This window comes from Oreochromis niloticus, linkage group LG15 (assembly GCF_001858045.2).
Source record: "Oreochromis niloticus isolate F11D_XX linkage group LG15, O_niloticus_UMD_NMBU, whole genome shotgun sequence".
Lineage (NCBI taxonomy): Eukaryota > Metazoa > Chordata > Actinopteri > Cichliformes > Cichlidae > Oreochromis > Oreochromis niloticus.
The window spans coordinates 24,019,757-24,039,035 of NC_031980.2; the positions used below are offsets into that span (position 1 = coordinate 24,019,757).

A 19,279-nucleotide genomic window follows, 5' to 3' on the forward strand; every position below is an offset into this window, starting at 1 on the left:
TTATGTCTGTAGTTTATTTCAATGATTTGTGTCATCCTTCTTCACCGATTAGTAAAACTGGGTGTCATCTGCATACCAAAGAATGTATGTATAATGAGAGAAGAATAGGGCCTAGTTAAGAGCCCTGTGGAACTCCAAGACTAACTTCTAACTAACAGCTTCTAGTTTCTGTAATAAAATGTTATGATCAGTGAATTTTAGTGATCTAGCTTTGAAGAGCACAGGGACGAGTTCACTGTGGACGGTTTTCTTGTTGTTTAATGACAAACCAATAAGATGGGAGCTGTGGAGTCGGCTGGATACTTTGGATTTGAGCCTAGCAGCTGTTTGTCTAAATTCTTAATAAGTTATCCAAAAGTGGTGCCGATGCAAGTGATGAAGGTTTATTATGAACTACAGTCGGTACCAAAGAATCTGCCGGCCATTACAATGAGCCTTGTATGGGAGGAGTAAGGAGTCTTGCATGGGACTGATCTTAAGTTTGATTTCCACTTCCTGTTTGTTCAAGTTTAGAAAACAATCATAGTTTGGGATGAAGTAGACCCTTTTTTTTTTTTCTTACAATATTAATGCTTTCCTCCATGGAGACGATGTTTGAAGACCTTCCCCAGACCCTTAATGCCGATTTTTAACATCTCAGTGTATATCAGCATAGACGTGGTTTGACAACCATTAGAACAGTTTCCAGGTTTTTCTAAGGGTAGCTGCATAGACAGAAACCGAATCACTGATATCTGCTGCACATCCAGTCATTATGTTTTATAAGTAGGCCTGAAATATGTCAGAAAACGGCTTCAGGGGTTATTCCTGGTAGGCTCTGTCACAGTTAACTGAAGGCGTCTCTGCTTATTTGTAGTCATCGTCACAGTAAGTGTTTTTAATCATAGTCTGCTGACTGAATTGGGCCAGTACTCTTCAGGATTGGTCCATTGGTTTTCTGTCCAGCCGAGTACTTTTTAGGAAAAGTGGGTTTCCATCATGATGTGAAATGTGAAAAGTTCCCACAACAGTGAGTCACAGAACAGCAGCAAATTTAAAAGTATGTGAGGATAAATATACACTTCAAATTTAGATGTGATAAGGTATTTACATGAAGCAGACATTTTTCTAATGTAGCGCCATTTTTATCAAACTCGTTGGTGCCTGATGAAGGTCAGTGTTTCCTGTGGGTTTATTGCTTTTGGATTTGGGGATGTGCCTCAGGCCGCACTGTTTCTGTCACGCACGTGGCGAATGTTTGAAAACCGTGAATGTCCAGCGTGGAAGATCAACTAAACTGATGCTTTCAGGAAAACAAAGAACAAATCATGTTTGTCCGCCGCTGCACCAGCGAAAACATCCCGCGGTCGTTCGAGAGGGTTTAACTCGACTCCGTGCAGACTGGATTTAATCGTTATTACCTGTGTTAGTGTGTTCTATGTTTTCCTCATCCCGGCGCTTCTCCTCTTCCTCCCCTTTCTGAGCCCTCTCTCTCTATTCGAGGTATGATTACGGTTCAAAAGGTGTACCGGAGGACCCAGACGGGAGGCGAGCCGTGGGCGCAGAGGCGAGTGGGGTGGGGAAAATGAGCAGTGATAAATCCGAGACGGTGGAGGTGATGGAGACGCTGCTTCCTGGAGCTCCAGCGATGAGGGGAGATTGTGATCCGCGCAGGTTTTCATTATAACCAGACACCGTGGCTTTGCCCCACTTCAGTGACCGAATACATCATAACAAAGGTGTCCTGCTCCAAAGGCTCATCCAGACATGGCTGATAATTCACCTGCCTGCCTCCGAATCATCTGCATGCTCCTCTGTTATGAATTACAAAGTCATCGTGCAGCAGCAGACCTGACCGGGTCAGATTTACGCACCGACTGCATTAGCGGCTGTTTGTCGCCTCGCATGAGCAGGACTGAGAGAGCAGATGTAAATAACATCATAAACGCTTTACAGATATTTAAACCTTTAAATGGAGCGGAGGCCGGCCGGCCGTGCATTCTTCTGCTTTTTGTTCCGCGCAGCTGCTTTTCATCAGCACATGTAGGCTGCTGCAGATAAAAGGGAGTTATGTAAGCCGTAACACACTCGCATATGTCCTCACAAATGGATGAGGCGAAGGCCAAGTCCATCATTTTATTAGAGCATCTTCAAGTATATTACTGTGTTAATTCCACAAGCAATTACAGTAAGCAGATGGATGGAAAGGCTTTCAAGCTGTCGTGCTTTCTTTAGCCTTACCTGTGCCATGGCTTTAAGAGAGACATGGTGAGTTAGTTTTTCCATCACTGCAGTTTATTACCAAAACCTGCAGAACTGATGATTTTCCCATCAGCCTTAAACAGAAGTTTGACGAAATCATTTTATATTCATCTTTAATAAAACGCTCCTGAAACTTAACCAGCAGGGTCTCAGAAAAAGTTATAAATGAAAAGTTATAAATGTGAACAAAGTGAACCCAATTCAACAAACAAGACAAAAAAAACCCAGTACTTTCATCAGCCACTTCATTAGGTACACCTTCACTGTCTACCAATGAGCTTCAGCTAAAACATGAGCACAGTCAGTAAGAGTACTCGGTTAGGCGTTGGGTTTTAAATGATGAAGGGTCAAGAAACTACTAGATGGGTCCATTCTTTCACTAAACTCTGACCCTACCTGTCCTCGTCATGTGTCCTCATCCGCATCACATGACCTTAAAAATGCTTAAAAATAAAAATAAATATCTAGCGCTCTTCCTTAGCCCTGCACTGCTTCTCTGGTCAGGCTGAACAGCCTGCAGAGCTTCTTCTTCTGTAGTTATTGTGGTGCTCATTTTGTCAAAGCGTGAGAAAAAAAATCAGTTTTCGGGCCAGCTTCCTGCTCGTATATGACCGTGTTTGCCACATCGGCCGAGGGCGTCATTCCGAGCCTGGATTGGCCGTTGTGTGTCCGCCAAACACATTAGTGGACAAACAAGGACGTTGTTGTGGTGTTAATTGCCGTTAGCGGGCCATCCTTTACAATCTGTCACTGTTTGCTTGGCTTCACTGTGCACTCATCTGTCGTCCATTATACCCCCTAATCAGTATACATCATTTACATTTGCATATGTTTACATTCACAGATGCTCCTCGTGTCCACAGTCACGTCAAGAAAAGCTACAAGAAGCTTTAATAATGCAAGCGTTAGTGAGACGTTTCCCCTCTCTGAATCCATTTCTGTGCTGGTTTGCAACTCTGTTGTTTGGAACAAACATTTTTTAAAGAAAAGGAAGAGACCTGATCAGAAACTGCACCTAGCAGCTTACTTATACAAATATGCTGATAATGTAGATTTACAAAAGTTTTGGTTCGGTATCAGACGCGCTGTCTGCAGACAGGGCGGTCCTGCCGTCTCCCTGCGAATCTTCTCCTCTCTCCAATCACGACTTCACCTTGTATCTGCTCCTCTTCCTGGATAAACAGAGGAAAGATGCCTCCCTGCCTAGCTTTGACTGTTAATGTCATTCTACCAGTTCTACTTATTATCTAAGTTTGGGACATTCTGTTCGGACTCCGTAGGCCTGGAAAATATGCTCCTGACTTTTAACCAGTATGATGTGTAAGCATGTTTTGCAAAACCCTCAGAACTTCTACATGTCAGTCACGATAATTCAATTCAGTCATAGCGCTGAATGAAGCTTCTGACCTTCGTTACACGGATTGCCAACTCTTTAATGCACACAGCAATGTGTAAAAATCATAAAAAACAACTTTAGTTAATCATTTTATCCCAGCAGCAGTCTGCAGATGGACAAATGTGCTGCTTTCAGGGATTTTTGGATGTTGTTTGCAGCCCAGTTACCAAATCTGATCTCCTCAGCACTCGTCTCTGTGCGGATGCACAGCTGCTAGCTTTCAGAGGAAGGTGGAGGTTCAGGTGGTACATCCCACCTAAACCAGCCAATTATGGACTGAAGGTCTGATGTGACCGTCACACTAAAACTGTGCAACCTCCTATCCCACATGGTCATGTAACCCCTGAAATTTGAAGTAAAAGCACTTTGTGATGCTTCCTTTAGTCACTTATCAGAAAGCAGATCAACATCCAGAGTAGCAGTGTGATACATCACATGATAGTGATGTTCACTGGAGAAAAACAGACTTTGGCTTTAACAATGAAGTTTGTAGCAGGACTTGAACGTTTTTATCCCTGAACGTGTAACGTGGACATCCTGTCCTTGTGAAGCTTTGAGGGCTCAGAAATGCTGGAAAAATGATTTAAAAGGAGCAATTTTGAACCGACTCCTCGTGCATTCTTACGACCTGTGACTGGGAAAATATTGGGATGTGATGTGGAATAACCCGTACCCGGTTTTGCAGTCACATGATGGATGTCGGGTGATTGTGTGTCTGCCTGTCTCTTGAGGTTTTCTCAGTTTGTTTGAATAAAAGTGATGATGTGTTTCCCTCCTCTGTCTCCCGCAGACCCAGCTGAATATTCTCCTGGACAAGCTCCGCAGCACGGTCAGTGTTTGCTCCTCTTTTGTTTTCATGATTGATGTTGCGCCTGTCCGTACATCTCGCAGCCCCCACCTCCCCTCCCCCTCGCGCCGTGCATCACGTCCTGAGCCCGATATGATGAATGTCATGAATTTGTGATGCAGGTTGTGGATCATGCTGTTGGTGTAATAACTTGTTTCATCTTCTCCGCTCTGGTTTCTTTACCCCCCAACTCCTCCTCCTCCTCCTCCTCCTCCTCCAGGGCTCCAGTTTTATTCGCTGCATTAAGCCGAACCTGAAGATGGTCAGTCACCAGTTTGAAGGAGCTCAGATCCTCTCCCAGCTGCAGTGCTCTGGTCAGTGTTTCCTGCACACTCTGATTTTAATGTTTGCACCTGGAAGGAAGTGAGGTCATTTCACTTCTAACATCACTTCCTGTCTATTCTGTCTTTTTGAAAAAGCAAAACATGTCAGGGCCTTGTGGTTCTGGCATATGAACACTTTTAATGGATTTAACAGTCTCCTCAAGACACTTTGTATTGTAAGGTAAGACTCTACAATAATAGAAAGGAAACCCCAAGAATCAGATGACCCGCTATGAACAAGCACTTGGCAACAGTGGGGAGGAAAAACTCCCTTTTAACAGGAAGAAACCTCCGACAGATCCAGGCTCGTGGAGGGTGGCCATCTGCAGTGAGGGAGGAAGATGTGACAAAGACATGCTGTGGATGAGAGACAGAGATGAATAATAGCTAATGAAGCTTAACTAAGGGAGGATTCAGGGTCACCTGATCCAGCCCAAACTATATGTTTTCGTTTTTAAGCCTAACCTCAAAAGTAGAGATAGTGTCTGTCTCCTGAATCAAAACTGGAGCCTGGTTCCACAGAACAGGGGCCTGAAAACTGTGCAGTTCATAAATGGCAGCACATTATTACAATGGTTATGGTTTTTGGACAGTTTTCTTTCTTCACCAACAAAAACCTCACAGTACGAGTGTCACATTAGCTCTCTGTTAGTAAAAGTTGTTGATGTTCTGGCACTGTTTGTGCACATAAACTGTGCCTCAAACAGCAGTGCGTAGGTCTGACGTCCAAAGACGGCTGATTGTTTACTTATTAAAAAAAAAATCTGTCCTTATTTTCTGTCCACAGCTGTTGATAAGAACAAACTTCTGTGTGACTATTTTACAATCTCCCCTTCAGCGCGTTTCACACATCTGTTATCAGCACATCCTGTTTGTCCTATTTAAATGACAAAAAACATGCAGTGCCTTTACAGGAGACACCGAGACTGCAAATAAGAACAAAATGTCACGAAATCTCCGAAAAACACGGAAAAATGTAACCAGAGAGAGAGGGCGAGACAAAAAGGAGGCAGTGACTCATCGTCATTTACAACAAACAAGGCTGTTTTTCAGACGAGCCTGCGGGAAAATAACAAGGGTTCAACGGTGTGAGAGCAAGGTTTGTGAATTATTTAAAAAACGAGTTTAAAAGTTGGACAGAAGGAAAACAAAGTGAGTTTAAAAAGTGACAAAACAGCTGAAGGTGAGCTTTCTGTCTTTATCTCCACAATGAAGCTTTCGCACTGTCTTGTGTTGTAAATCAAACTCACCCAAACCGCCCACTGTTGGGTCAGGATCAAGTAAAGGTGATACGCCTTTGGCCAGATTGTGATTAGGAGATCCTCATCAATAAAGGATCACTGTTTAATGTTCAGTGATTGCATGATATTTGTCAGGTAACACACAGTTACGGACCAAAATAATGTGATCATTTTTTCCATAATTAAGGAGCTCATCAGATTTGTTTTATCCCGGTGTGCTCTGAGAACACGATTTCAGGTTTCGGTTACACAGAACTGCAGATTTCATCAGTAATACAAGCAGGAGAGTGCATCAGGAAAACAAACCGTCTGAAATCCTTTAGAGCTGCTGTTGATCTGATCGTCCCCACAAATGCCAGCTCACCTGTGGGAAACCCACTCATGGATGAAGCAGGTATGAGCCTGTTCCTCCCTCTGTGCCTTAGACCGGACGTAGAGTCGATCCGAGGTCGGTGCTCTTCCCGCTGTCACGTCGTCTTTTCTGCATGTTTTTATCCTCTGAGGCAGAAACTCCTCTCAGGCACAGTGCACGCACCGCAGCACTGCAGGGAGGCGTGCTGCCTTCAGGGCAAACTTGGGGACTACATGTCTCTCCCCTCACCATCCCGAAAGGTTCATAGCTCACAGAAACACAAAGCCAGCAGCACATCTGCAAAAAACTCAGCTCGGCCCGTTTTAAAAGTCAGTTCAGGTTTTAGGACGTGGTCTTTGTTGGAGGTGTCATTTTATTTGTGTTTAATCTTCTTTTTTTTAATTTGAATAATTGGGACATAACGGCATTTAATTTTAGATTTTAGAACAAAGCTTCTTTTGTTGGGTTTGATTTTATTCTGAAGGCTGACGCTTTGATTTTAATTTTTGATTTTATTTTGAAGCTTTGATCTGCTCCCATACTGTACATTAAACTCCAGCTCATGATTTACAGTCAGGAGGATTTTTCCTAAACTCTGTGATGCGAGACTTTCTGATCCTGCACATTACCGGGAGAAAATCCTCCAGTGTGAGTCCTTCACCCTGGAAAACTGTTCTGAGGTCAGATTAATCAAAATGTGAAATTCTGAAATCTGAAAAGCACGAATCGCCCAGCCTGCGGACCAAAGACCCGAGGGACCATCCAGCTTATTATCGACACTTAGTTCAAAATCTGCATCTCTGGTCGTTTGGGGGGTGCAGATGTTTATAGGCTGTTAGTAAAAAACGAGGAGATATCTCGCTGCTGTCAAATTAAAAAAATGATGCAATTTTTCCTGAAGATGGTCGTTTAAAAAAAAAAAAAGTGTGATGTGTTTTCTGTGAGTGATGCTGGTTTTTTATTGGACATCTGTAGAGGAACTGGCTTCATTAATAACACACACAAAAAAATGAGAGCTTCCAAATGAAAACGAGTGCAACAAAGTGCTTGTTTATGCCAATGATCTTGTTTTCCTAATTGTTAGAGCTCATCGCTCGTAGTTCAAATTAAACTGTGATTAATTGCCCGACACCCATTTGAAGCCACACAGTAAATCAGCCTCCACGGCGGCACTGCGAGAAGAGAAATTGCGACAGATGTGTTTCGTTAAAAGATTTATATTTTTAAAAAAGGTGTTAAAAAGGATTTCAGGTTTTTGATGCAGCTTTGATTTGATAACTCATGAAAAGTGCAAATAACAGAGGATTTACTAAAGCACGAGAACAAAAGTTGATTTTAAATTGATTCTTTTAATTACTTTTTCTTGCCTTTTTTTTAAGTAAATGTAAATTCTAACCAGTCAGTATTTTAAGCATACCAAGATGGCCTGTATTTCCTGTGGTCCTGCTTGTGACTGTGGCCTTATTCTTAAACATTTTCTTTTTCCCTCTGTGAGATTCACTCCGATCTCTTCCCTCTCCTCGGCTTTAGGTAAAGAAGGTGATGAGTTCAGATTTAATATCCTCAGAGATTCGGTTCATGCTCGCAGAGCTCGGATACCGCGCCCTGCCGAGCTCTTTATCAGTTTTATTGTGCTGAGAATTGAAGTGTTGTTGGTCTGGAGTAGACGTGAGAGACCTCTGTGTACCAGCTCGACACAGTCAGGGCCCAAAATGGGAAGTTCAGCAACAGCCGGGGCAAAAAACCTCCGAAAACAAGATGTAGATTTAATCTGAGCCTGAGACGGGGCAGGGTTGTCTGACCCGAGCTGCCTTGAGCAGAAAGTACAGATAGACTTAGAGGGCTTAAGTAAATCAGTGCCATGTTGAAGTTGTGAAACACCTCGCGAGTTAGACGCAGGATTTGATAACCACGTGTGGTGTTACAGCTGCTGGAGGGGAGACTCACAGATTCAGGGTTTCTTTTCTTCTTCAAACAAAAGCGCGGATCAGCTTTTAATACCTTCATGCCCCCCAAAAGCGCTCCAAGGTGAAAGCCCACACTTCTGAAAATTGCCTCCATGTAGCTGTGAAGGGTTATGTTTCAATTAAAGATGATATCAAATCCCCGAACAGGAAGCCGTGCAGCAATTACAGCTGAAAGCCCGATATGAGTTGTGTTCAGCTCGGGGGCCAGCACTCGACAACTTTCAGCTTTATCTGAATACACAAGAGGGAACTTCTCTTATCACGGGGCAGCGGGCGGAGGAAGTCATTCAGCGGAAGAAAGTGCTTCGCGGTCAATGGGCTGAAGGTAATGATGGGGAAGATTTGAATTTGATCCTCGGGCTCCAGACGGTGTCTTGTGCTGCTGATGGTCACTCATCACCACAGCTTTATTAATCAATGAAAACTAATGAAACAGCACAGACGTGCATGTAGGCTAAACACAGTAGGAACCTGGGCAGTGTCTCTGTTGCTCTCAGCTAGTGATGCACCTCCAGGGTTCAAATTAAAATAATCCTAAAATGTCTTATTTTGAAACTATATCAGCATCAAAGCTGGATATGCTCGCTGCTGTGCAAATGTCCTCGCGCATGTTTTTCCTTTATTTTGGGATGAAGTAATGTAAACAAAATCATAGACTGTAAACAAAAGATGGACACATCCAATAAAGCAGTATTGAAGCTGCGGCATCAGCAGTTTGGCTCCTGACATTTTTCTGTTGGATGCCCGGGTTTTAATAAAGTACTGGCATTACACCTACAGAAACTGAAGCACAGACTTTTTGCATGGTTGGACTGTACAATCCAGTCTGTAGAAACCAAAACTGTTTCTTTAACGGGATGGAAACGTGATATTTAATGCTGGAGAGTCGAGTTTTTTTTAACAGTGGCGTCTGTGGGTTTGAACAGATGGGCGTAGCCATTTCAGAAGTGCCTTAAACCTGCATAACCAGCAGAGGGCGACTCCTGTGGTTGTAGAAATATAAATATCAGTATGTACAATAGTGCAAACAGACACAAAGTGGCACAGTGGTAATTCTAACATTAATGCTGTTGGCAAACACAATAACAGGGAATAAATTATAGAGGATAGCATAGTGCTAATCTTCCCATCTGGTAAAGAACAGATGGATGGAGTATGATATCAGAGTGCTGATGTGCATGTGCAGATTTTTAAAGTGTTTTAACTGGTTGAACAGAGAGGAGTCATACAGTCTAACAGCCACAGCTGGAAAGGATCTCCTGCCGTCCTCAGTCCTGCAGCACTGAGCCTTTCACTGCTGCAGTGCCCAATAGGTGAGGCGCACACGGCCTGGATGGTCCATGATGCTGAGGAGTGTCTTCAGTGACCTCCTCTTAGACATCTCCACCAGTTCCTCTTCCAGAACTGACACCAGCTTTCCTGATCATTTTCTTGGCATCAGCTGTTTTCGCCCTACTGCTCAAGCACAACTCCACATAAAGACCACACCACAGGGTGATAGAACATAGACAGCGGCTCCTACAGACGTCTGTCATTCTGCACGGTCCAGTGTGCTTTCTGTGTGAAACGTAAACCGAACGGTTCTTATGTGTCAGAGATCGGTCTACCAACCTTCCAATTAGTAGGTTCATATATCTGAACTGCCTGAGCCACAGTGTTCGTCATCCACCTCAAACATCTGTTCCCCTGAGGATGGCAGGGCAGAACGAAGCAGCCTGCTTCCTAAAGTCTGTATAAACTCTAAGTCTTCTTGGTGATGTTCAGCTTGAAATGGCTGAGCTCCACGAACCTGTCAACCTCTGACTTCCAGCACTTCACAGCTTTCTTGTTCTGAGCTCAGAAAACACTTTTCTGACGAGTTTGTGGTCTCAGTTCTAGTTTGAACAAAGCATCAAGATAATTTTGTAAATTATTATTATTATCATTATGATCATTATTAGAGTCAGAAGGGGGAATAGCTAGTCTGTGCTCATTGGCTAACATCTTGTACAGCCCAAGTCCACGAACCAGAGAGCAACATCGCGGTGGCTCGGAATGTGTTTTATGTTCAGTGTGTCATAGCAAATACAACAAAGTCCTCTGGTGCATGTTTCAGTCTTATGCAGTTTGAACACTGTGTTGTCATTTTATTATCTTTTATCTTTTAGCCGTATATTCTGTGTTTGTGCCGTCCTGTGATTTAAACTGTTAACTCATTTCACGTGGCGGTGAGAGTACTTTATGCTGAGGGGGGGTTGACAAAGTCAGTGGAAAACACTCGATGGAGGTCATGAGCTCCAAAGCAACTTAAGGACACTAACAAATACTGCAGAGAGGATGAATGAATGCCAATTAGCAGCATCTGTTTGACATGAAAGAGACCTGAAAATGAGCCCTTTGATAGAAGCTTCCAGAGCAAAATGAGATGACTAACAATGCTTCAAAGAAGGCAAATGATCTCCGTTTACAGGCGGTCTAAATAAACAGATTAATGTAATGTGTCAGAGGGAAGTCGTGGCAGCAAAAGCAGCAGACAGAAAGGGTCACAAAGCTGAATATGCAGTGTCTGATAAAGGATGCTAATTGGCATGCACAGACTGTTTGGACCAAGCTCTTTAAGCAGCCTTTAGCTGCTTTGAATTTTTTCTATTTGGAAGTTCTATTAATGGGTTCAGCCGACGCTCACTTCCATTTTTGTGCCAGTATACCTGAGAGTATTTTGATTTTTACCCATACGTCTAAAAAAAATAACAATGCCATCTGTTTCCAAGTTTTGTTTTTCTGGGAAATTATATCGTTCCTGTTTTTCCTGACAGCTGCCGTCAGGTCCGTAAGTACTTGATGACAGATCTTTTGTAGTTTTGCCTCTGTACACCACCACAGAGGATTTCAAATCGAACATTCAAGATGTGACTGAAGTGCAAACTTTCTGCAGCTGTAATTCAAGGTGCTTAACAAACGTACTGCACAGTCCTACATTTTAACTAACTGGCTAGTCTATGCTTTTAATACTTGGATGAAAATCTATTGCAGTCAGTGATTTCCTGAGGTCTAGAACCCGTAGACATCTGGAGATCCTCTGCAGGCTTGTCTCTATTTTCTGTTTAACACTTGCAAAGCTGCTCTGTTGAGTTCAGACTTGGGTTGCTTTTGCAGTTTTTTTGGGTCATTATTCATCTGTTCTGTGAAGCTCTGTCCGATCCTGAACACTTCACAGCTCATCCTGCTGCAGTCAGTCGTTGTAAGCTCTTGAAAGTGATACTCCTTTCTAATCAAGAGTCTGGGGAGGGGTGTAGAGGAAGCTGTGTTGCTGGTTTAAAACAGCGGTTTTAAGTAAGAGACTCATGTTTATAATCAGTTCTTTAGAAGAAAGAAGAGATTATTTCGACTGCTAGATGGATTCATAATGAATCCTAATGTTAGATGATATAAATCTATTATTAGTCAAATTCAGTGAAAAGATGTCCACACTGGTCACAGATTAAATTTTATTCATAGCTGATGCTTTTTTGAGAGTAGGTCACTTTTTAATATGGTCAGATCATCAGAGGTCATCCACATTCGAGCCCTGCGATGATGCAGCTCGTCTATGAACTCGAGGACCTCCCCTCTGTCACTTCTATTTGCATCAAGCCTCGAGGTCAGTCAGGCTTCCTGGTGTCATTTATCTAATTTGGAAGATGGTCTTGGTCCTCGCTGTGCTCCTGTGTGTGCATAAAGAAGTAAAAATATTGTGTTTTTGTCTCGTTGGAACTTCCTCTGTGTTCCAGTAACTTTCTATATTTTTTTTAGCTGCAGCTCCAGAGTCGGGACCTGCATAAGAGAATAATTGAGTGACATTAATCAGTTAAGTCCATGAATGCAGAAACAAAAATGAATGCAGCAAACAACAAAAATGTATAAACAAGACTTTGGGGGAATTAGAGATCAGCTCTACATGGATGCAAGTGAAGTCCAGACTTTACTGAGCCTGTATGTGATGGAGGAAATAAAAGATTTCACGATGTCAGAAGGAAATATAAAACTCTCTGCTAGTAAACTTCAACCTGCTCCGCACCATCCACCACACAGCAAAGAGAGTGAAGAGGCTGCAATGGGAGTACAGATACTGGCTCTTCATCACTTCAGAGCTGCTGTTAGAGGTGCTAGTGTAAACAGGAAGCTCCCAGCAGGGGCTCCCCGGTGGGTTTCTATCTGCAGGTAGTCCTCAGAGCTGTTTGATGTGAAAGCAGGAGGCATAAAAACTGCAGAACTGGGCAGCTCACACTGTGCGCTCATGCCTTTTCTCCTTGGTATCAAGTATTTGTGTAATTAATTTATCTTATATGTGTACAAGTGGAAACCTCGTGTCGAGTCTTTTCGTGTTCCAACAGCAGAAATGTCTTTTCAGACGTCCACTGAGATATTTGGTTTATGATTTACTGGTTTGGAGTAAAATGCTTTAAGCTCATGAGCTAACTCTGAGGGATTTTTTTTTTATTGCCTTTCTTGGCTGTGCGGTCAGTGGATATCTAACTTTTTTGTCTGGTAAAATCATATTTTTCTCTTTTTTTTCTGTAGGTATGGTCTCGGTGCTGGACCTGATGCAGGGCGGTTTCCCCTCCCGAGCTCCGTTCCACGAGCTGTACAAGATGTACCAGAAGTACATGCCTCCCAAGCTCACCCGCCTCGACCCGCGGCTCTTCTGCAAGGTCGGGTTTGGCCCTGAGCTCTTGAGGTTATCATTTTAACAGAGTTATATCTCCATGTTTATCCCTGCCCTGCATATCTGTGTTGCAGGCTTTGTTCAAAGCTCTGGGGTTGAATGAGAATGACTACAAGTTCGGCCTGACCAGAGTGTTCTTCCGGCCTGGGAAGGTGAGGCTCTATTCCCTGCTCGCTCTGGCTAATATAGGTTTTGTTCTCCTAAAGAAAGACAATAGATCCAAAGGAAAAGCGCATTAGTTGTTTTTTCCTGCCGAGGTGAGATGAGATGAGGTTTTCTAAAGAAGTGCCAGAGCCAGCAGATGTGGTTTTTTATTTCTCCACCAGATGAATAATTCATCACGTTTGGGTCAGACGCGTGGCTTCCAGGAGGGACTTATGAAAGTGCACACATTTGCAGCAGAGAGCCTTGAAGCGCTACATGCCGGACAAACTATTAGCCTGACAGTATAGCTGCAGCACAGGGGGATACATAAATACTTAAGTCCTCGCTGGCTGCTTTCTGAAGACGACACCACCCTCCAGTGTAGACACAACATCACATGGTCCCCGTGAATAACTGTTTGCACCTGCGAGCAGCCACCGACAGTTGTGGCTTCCAGTTTTAGCAAATGTTAGGTGGCAGAAAAGTAAGTTTTATGTGTCAAAGCTTGAAGCACAGCCTTGGTAAACTTTGCACATCTCAGAGGCAGTGTAGCTCCTAATGTGATGGTGTGAAGCTTCAGACGTCTGAAACCCGGAGGCGGGCGGGGGTTTGGCAGGGCTGCGTGTCACTGCTGTTAGAAATCAAGATTTAGAAAACAAACAATAAGGACACACAGATGTTGAGCAGATAATGCAGGAAATTCAGCAGTTTCTTTCATCGTTCAGAGGCGTTTGGAGGACATGATCACAACAAACGTCAGCTGCACAGTCGTAAAGATGAGCTCCGAAGCCTTATAAATCCAGAGCAGTTAAGGTTAGAGAGCATTAAAGCGTGGGAGATATCCTTGACTTCTAAAACATTTATGAATGGAGTAGAGAAAACTCGAGCTAGAATAACCGTACACCTCCGGTCTTCTGGCTGCTTTTTAGTAAGATACGAAACACACTTAACAGAAAAATAAACCTGCTTTTAAGACTGAAGGACAAGGATTCAAGGCGATGATGATGATGATGTGTTATTTGTTTGGGATTATTTTCAGCGGAGGAATAAGCCTAGTATTTGATAAAGAAGAGGCACACTGCCCAGTAAAATGGCTAAAAGGACAAACGAGGTTTATCCGGGTAAAAATCAAAGACAATCACTGGTCTGATCACGTGTTTCTCATCTCTGTCCAGTTTGCAGAGTTTGACCAGATCATGAAGTCGGACCCAGACCATCTGGCCGAGCTGGTGAAGAAGGTCAACAAGTGGCTCATCCACAGCCGCTGGAAGAAGGTCCAGTGGTGCGCTCTGTCCGTTATCAAACGTACGCAACGTCTGCTCTTATGTCACGACCCTGAGCTTTAACATGATGATGATCTAACAGTGTTTGAAAATGTGCGGCCATTTAAGATTTTGAAATGTTAGAAAAGCATCCTCAGTATGAATAACTGACTTTATGTTCTCTCAGTGGTCATACTGTAGCTGATGGAAATGAATAAATAGGCTCATTGAGGTTCTATTGTAACCACCACAAAATCACCTGTGATTTTCTAACTATACATAGAAGCTCCTTTGTTCACAGCAGGTAGCTTTGCTCGTTTGATTTGTTAGGTTTTTACATCGGGTGCCCTCCTGATGCAACGTTCCTCCTCCCGGAATCAAACCAGAGACCTTTGTCTTGCTGAGGCATAGAACACTGCACTGCTGAATTTCATCTTAAGGTTTTGCATGTTTTTGCACGTAAACACTGCCCACGTGACATTGACTTAACAGTCATGGTGATAATGTAGGACCCAGTCACACACTCCTACAGACAAGTCTGCAACCGTCGGCAACCACCTGTCGCTAGGAAGAACAGGCAGATGTAGTCTGAATGTCAATGGACTTCAAACACCCTGCAGCTGTTCTCCAAGCTGTAGTGCAGCTGGAAGTGGAGAAGATTCCCCTTCAAAGTAAAGGTTGTGCCTGCTGAAGCCAACATGTGGAAGTTGAAACTTCCAGTAGTTGGCGAGTATTTGCAGACAGACAGGAAAAACTACAGGTAACCATGGCAACGTGGTAGAAACCAAAGAAAGCACCTTCTTTGCAACCGATTGCACCAGATGAGAGAGAGAAACCTCCAGGAACCACCTCCAGCCAATCAGGGGGTTGTTTTCACCTTCACCTAAGCACTCACATTGACCACCTCTGTGAGTGTATGCAGAATACTTATCTGCAGTAGAGGCACCTGTTGATCTGTCATGAAAATCCTTCAGGTTTTTTTTTTCCCATTGAGTAAAAAGATCGATTTTTGTTGCTTAAAGCCGTTTAGGAGACCTTCAGGGACAGCAGCAGGTCAGGTTTGTGCAGATTTGCACAATCACAATAAATCTTGCTCATTTAGCTCGCAGTGTAGTACAGGCAGATATGTTTGGAGCCCCGTCACGCAAACAGGAGGTGCACGGAGCAGGGAAAACAAGCCACTGGCTGTTTATGTGCAGCAGAGGCTGCTGTGATAATGTGGGGTTGAGCTCCTGGAGGAGCGGTCCGTCTGTCTGCTAGTTTTTATCACTGCAGCGTTGGTCACTGCCTCTCTGTCTGTGTCCGCCTCCATTTATCCCGCTCTTCTCTGTTTTTGGGTTTCTCTCTCTCTTCTTCTCTGTATCGATCGAGCTTTATTTGCAAAAACTACCCAAGCACATCACCCGTCCCATTAAAAATGGATCCAGGAGGCGTGAGGATGTTTCAGCCGTAACTGTTAGACAATACTTTGACTCTAAGTTCGTGCGCTGCAGCAGCGCCCGGTGTCCTCTGCTCTCTAAATGCAAAGTCATTAATTCATCATCCTGTTATTGACGGTGTAGAAGTTACATATTCTGAGGTCATAACAAGATGAAATGAATTTGGCAGCGAGCAGAGATCTTATCGATCTCTGTCTCTATTTATCTTTCACACTTCATCTCCTCGGGCCTCCCTCGTAACCCCTCCTCTCGCTCTCTCTCGCTTTAATTTTCTCACTTCAATTCAATCCAAACCTTCATTGGGAGGACGGAGAAAAGCGCCGGTGCTGTCACAGACTTGGAGACGGGTGGGTCTGAATCACAAATGATGTTGCTCTGTGAAGAAATCGTGAATTTCTGCAAACAACAGAAGGTAAACTGCATCAGAGCTCGCAGCTTGCCTCAAATTAAATCACTTTGTAGGAATTCAGCGGAACAACGTTTCTTATCAGGACAAAGTCTGTAAACTTATTATGAGTTTTCTATTATTTACTCCTGAACTATGAGACAGAAAAGAAAGCTTCCTGCTGGCTTTGACCAGACCTGTACCTCGCATAGTCTGGACCTAGCTTCTGGATCTACGTCTCCAGGAAGATGACCCTCAGCTCTGCTGATCTGAGGCCTCGGTCTCACGTTTCAGGTCTTTTGGATAAAAAAATCTGATGTTTTATACCCAAATAGATGCGAAATCCATGTGTGTTTTAGGGAAGGGTTACCTTGTGATGCGTGCCAGGTCCTGTCTGCTTTCATAACACCAAGACGGGGACGGCAAAAGCTCAAAGTTCTATAGTGAAACTTTACTACAATAGATTCAGTTCAGTGTTATTTATATAGCCCTAAATTACAGGAAGGTGCTTTATAGTGTCAGGTCAAGACAATAATACAGAGAAAACCTCAAGAATCAGTCCCTGTGAGCAAGCACTTGGTGACAGTGGCAAAGAAAAACTTCCTTTTCACAGGAAGAAACCTCAAACAGACCCGGGCTCAGGGTGGTTCTGCAAAAGACTTTCAGCTATCCTAGTAAGGAGTAAACCAGCAGTCTGAGAGCAAAGTGCTCTCTCCGGGTGAGCGGGGCTATGAGCTCTTTGAGATGGAGCCTGATTATTTAAGACCTTGATGGCCAGCAGGGGGCGACGACTCTGGCTTGCAGAAATAAGTCAAGTTATTTCGCCTTCTGTAGTTTAATGTTTATTAATGTTTAATGAATAAAACAGGAAGTTCATTTTTTAAATTATGGTCGAACTTAGACTCTTGTAGTGTAGAGGTTTGCACATTTTTCTAACAGGAGGAAACGCAAATCACTTCAGAGTTTCATCGTCCGGTGCAAAAATCTGCCAGATCAAACATGAGGAGATACCTGCTGTGATACTTCTTGGGAATAAGAGCACAAAGCCCCTAAATCACTGTTTATGAGTCCAGTGTTGTGAAGTCGTGATTGATAGGTCGTTAGCCAATGAGGTAATGACTGGTAAACCAACCACACGTTGGGATTCTGAATGGAAACTGTGGGTCTGCTGCGTTGAGGTCTTTTCTGTCTCAAACATGGAACCCTGGTTTCCTACAGGACACTGAAGTCGGGTTGTTTTGGTCTCGTGGTGCAGACTGTGACCTCGCTGCTTTCAGCTCTGAGGTTAAAGTTCCCGTCTCGTTCTGCTTCTTTTCTTCTGTTTGTCACAGTGAAGAACAAGATCCTGTATCGAACCAGCGCCTGCGTCCAGATGCAGAAGACGGTCCGGATGTGGCTCTGCAGGAAGAAACACAAACCACGGTGGGTTTCCTTCTTTCTTTCCTTCGTTCCTCATTCCTTCTTTTCTTTCCTTGTCTTCGTCCTTCTCTCTCCTCTCATTTTAATCCATTTATTCTTCTTTTGCTCTTTTAATCCCTCGGCTCCTCTCTCTCCTGCTCACGAAGTTCAACCCCCCCCCCCCCCCCCCCCCCCCCCCACCCCCTTTCTTCTCCATCTCTACCTCTTCCCTTGTTTTCTTCATCTCCCTCTTCCTCTTTACGCTCACCCACCCCTCATGCTCACCTGTTGCTCCTCATGCTTTCTCTTCACTATCGGCCTCTTTCACGTCCACGGTGTCGCGTTTCCCTCGGAGACGGCCGCTCTGTGATGCTTCAGCTCTGCTTATTACCACCAATCTCTCGCCGATAAACAACCTGCCGCTCCACGCTGCGTCCCTCGCTGCAGGATGTGCTGGAGTGTGTGATTACAGAGGCCGGGTGGGGGTGCGCTGATGACCGGCGGGAAGAGTTTGGGCACAAATTGAGATTGAGTGAAGCAACATGACAAGGTGACAAGCATGAAATGAGCATCGTCAAAGCAGAGGTGGCACAAAGTCCACGTTTGGCACGTCATAAATATGGTTTCGGTCACGCACTTGAAGCCCGGGCATCCAAGTCCTGAACAAGACTTTACACACCTGCATCCACGAATCATGCTGCACACACCTGATTAAAATATCGAGTAAAGTGGTGACACGTGATTTTCAACCAAAAACCTCTCTTGAGTAAAAAGATGCAGTTTAAGTGTGATTAAAATGAAGAGCTGATCAGATGCAGGCGAGTGTGAGCGTTAAACAGTGCGTCATCAGAGAAACTAATCAAGTGTTGAAGCCCAAACTGTGATTGAGATTATTCTGCGAGTAATTAGCGAGCTCTGCAGCAGAGCTGACGGCGCTTCTCTGACTGCCAGGTGACGAGATTACCGGCATTTAACGGCTGCCCGCTGTTAACGAGCCCCTCGTCGGCGCTCTCTCCCTCTGATGCTTTTCATTACTGAGGCCTTGTGTCTGTGTCGCAGGATCGACGGGTTAGTCAAAGTGCGTAACCTGAAGAAGAGGATGGACCGCTTCAACGAGGTGGTGGGCGGGCTCAAGGAGGGCAAGCAGGAGATGAGCAAACAGGTCCGGGAGCTGGACGCCGCCATCGACACCCTGATAGTCAAAATCAAGGTGGGTGTGGTGCATAGTTTGACCGCGCACTGAAAAAGTGCCATGTTTATGAGAAATGAAATGAGATGTATACAACATTTGTGAGAAAAAAGTTTGCAAATTTGGAACAAAAATAATGGAAATTTATGAAAAAAATTTATATATTTTTTAGATAAATGCTCGCAAATTTATTTTAAAAAGTCTTTTATTGAATGATTGAATGTGATTTGAGGAATTTTGTCTGATTATCTCGTTGATTGACAGACACTCAGGCTCTAAAGCGACCCTCTCACTGTCATAATGGTATTTCCTGTTAAACTGGATTAAACTGTGTGCTTTATCTGACTGTAACGTCACCTCTTCTTCTAGGATTTATGACATCCCGTGGATGTCATAAATCCTGAACGTGCC

At 43.9% G+C, this 19,279-nt stretch overlaps 1 protein-coding gene across 11 annotated transcripts in view; it reads left to right on the forward strand.

Moving 5' to 3' along the window:
* myo6a (myosin VIa) overlaps positions 1 to 19,279 on the forward strand; it is a 142,105-nt gene that overhangs the window by 82,029 nt on the left and 40,797 nt on the right. For all 11 annotated transcript variants that reach the window (XM_013272213.3, XM_013272218.3, XM_013272220.3 and 8 more), the window contains exons 19-25: positions 4,428 to 4,466; positions 4,705 to 4,798; positions 12,907 to 13,037; positions 13,126 to 13,203; positions 14,371 to 14,500; positions 17,613 to 17,703; positions 18,739 to 18,889. In XM_013272213.3, the coding sequence (XP_013127667.1) occupies positions 4,428 to 4,466; positions 4,705 to 4,798; positions 12,907 to 13,037; positions 13,126 to 13,203; positions 14,371 to 14,500; positions 17,613 to 17,703; positions 18,739 to 18,889 (714 nt within the window). The remainder of the gene's footprint in view (positions 1 to 4,427; positions 4,467 to 4,704; positions 4,799 to 12,906; positions 13,038 to 13,125; positions 13,204 to 14,370; positions 14,501 to 17,612; positions 17,704 to 18,738; positions 18,890 to 19,279) is intronic.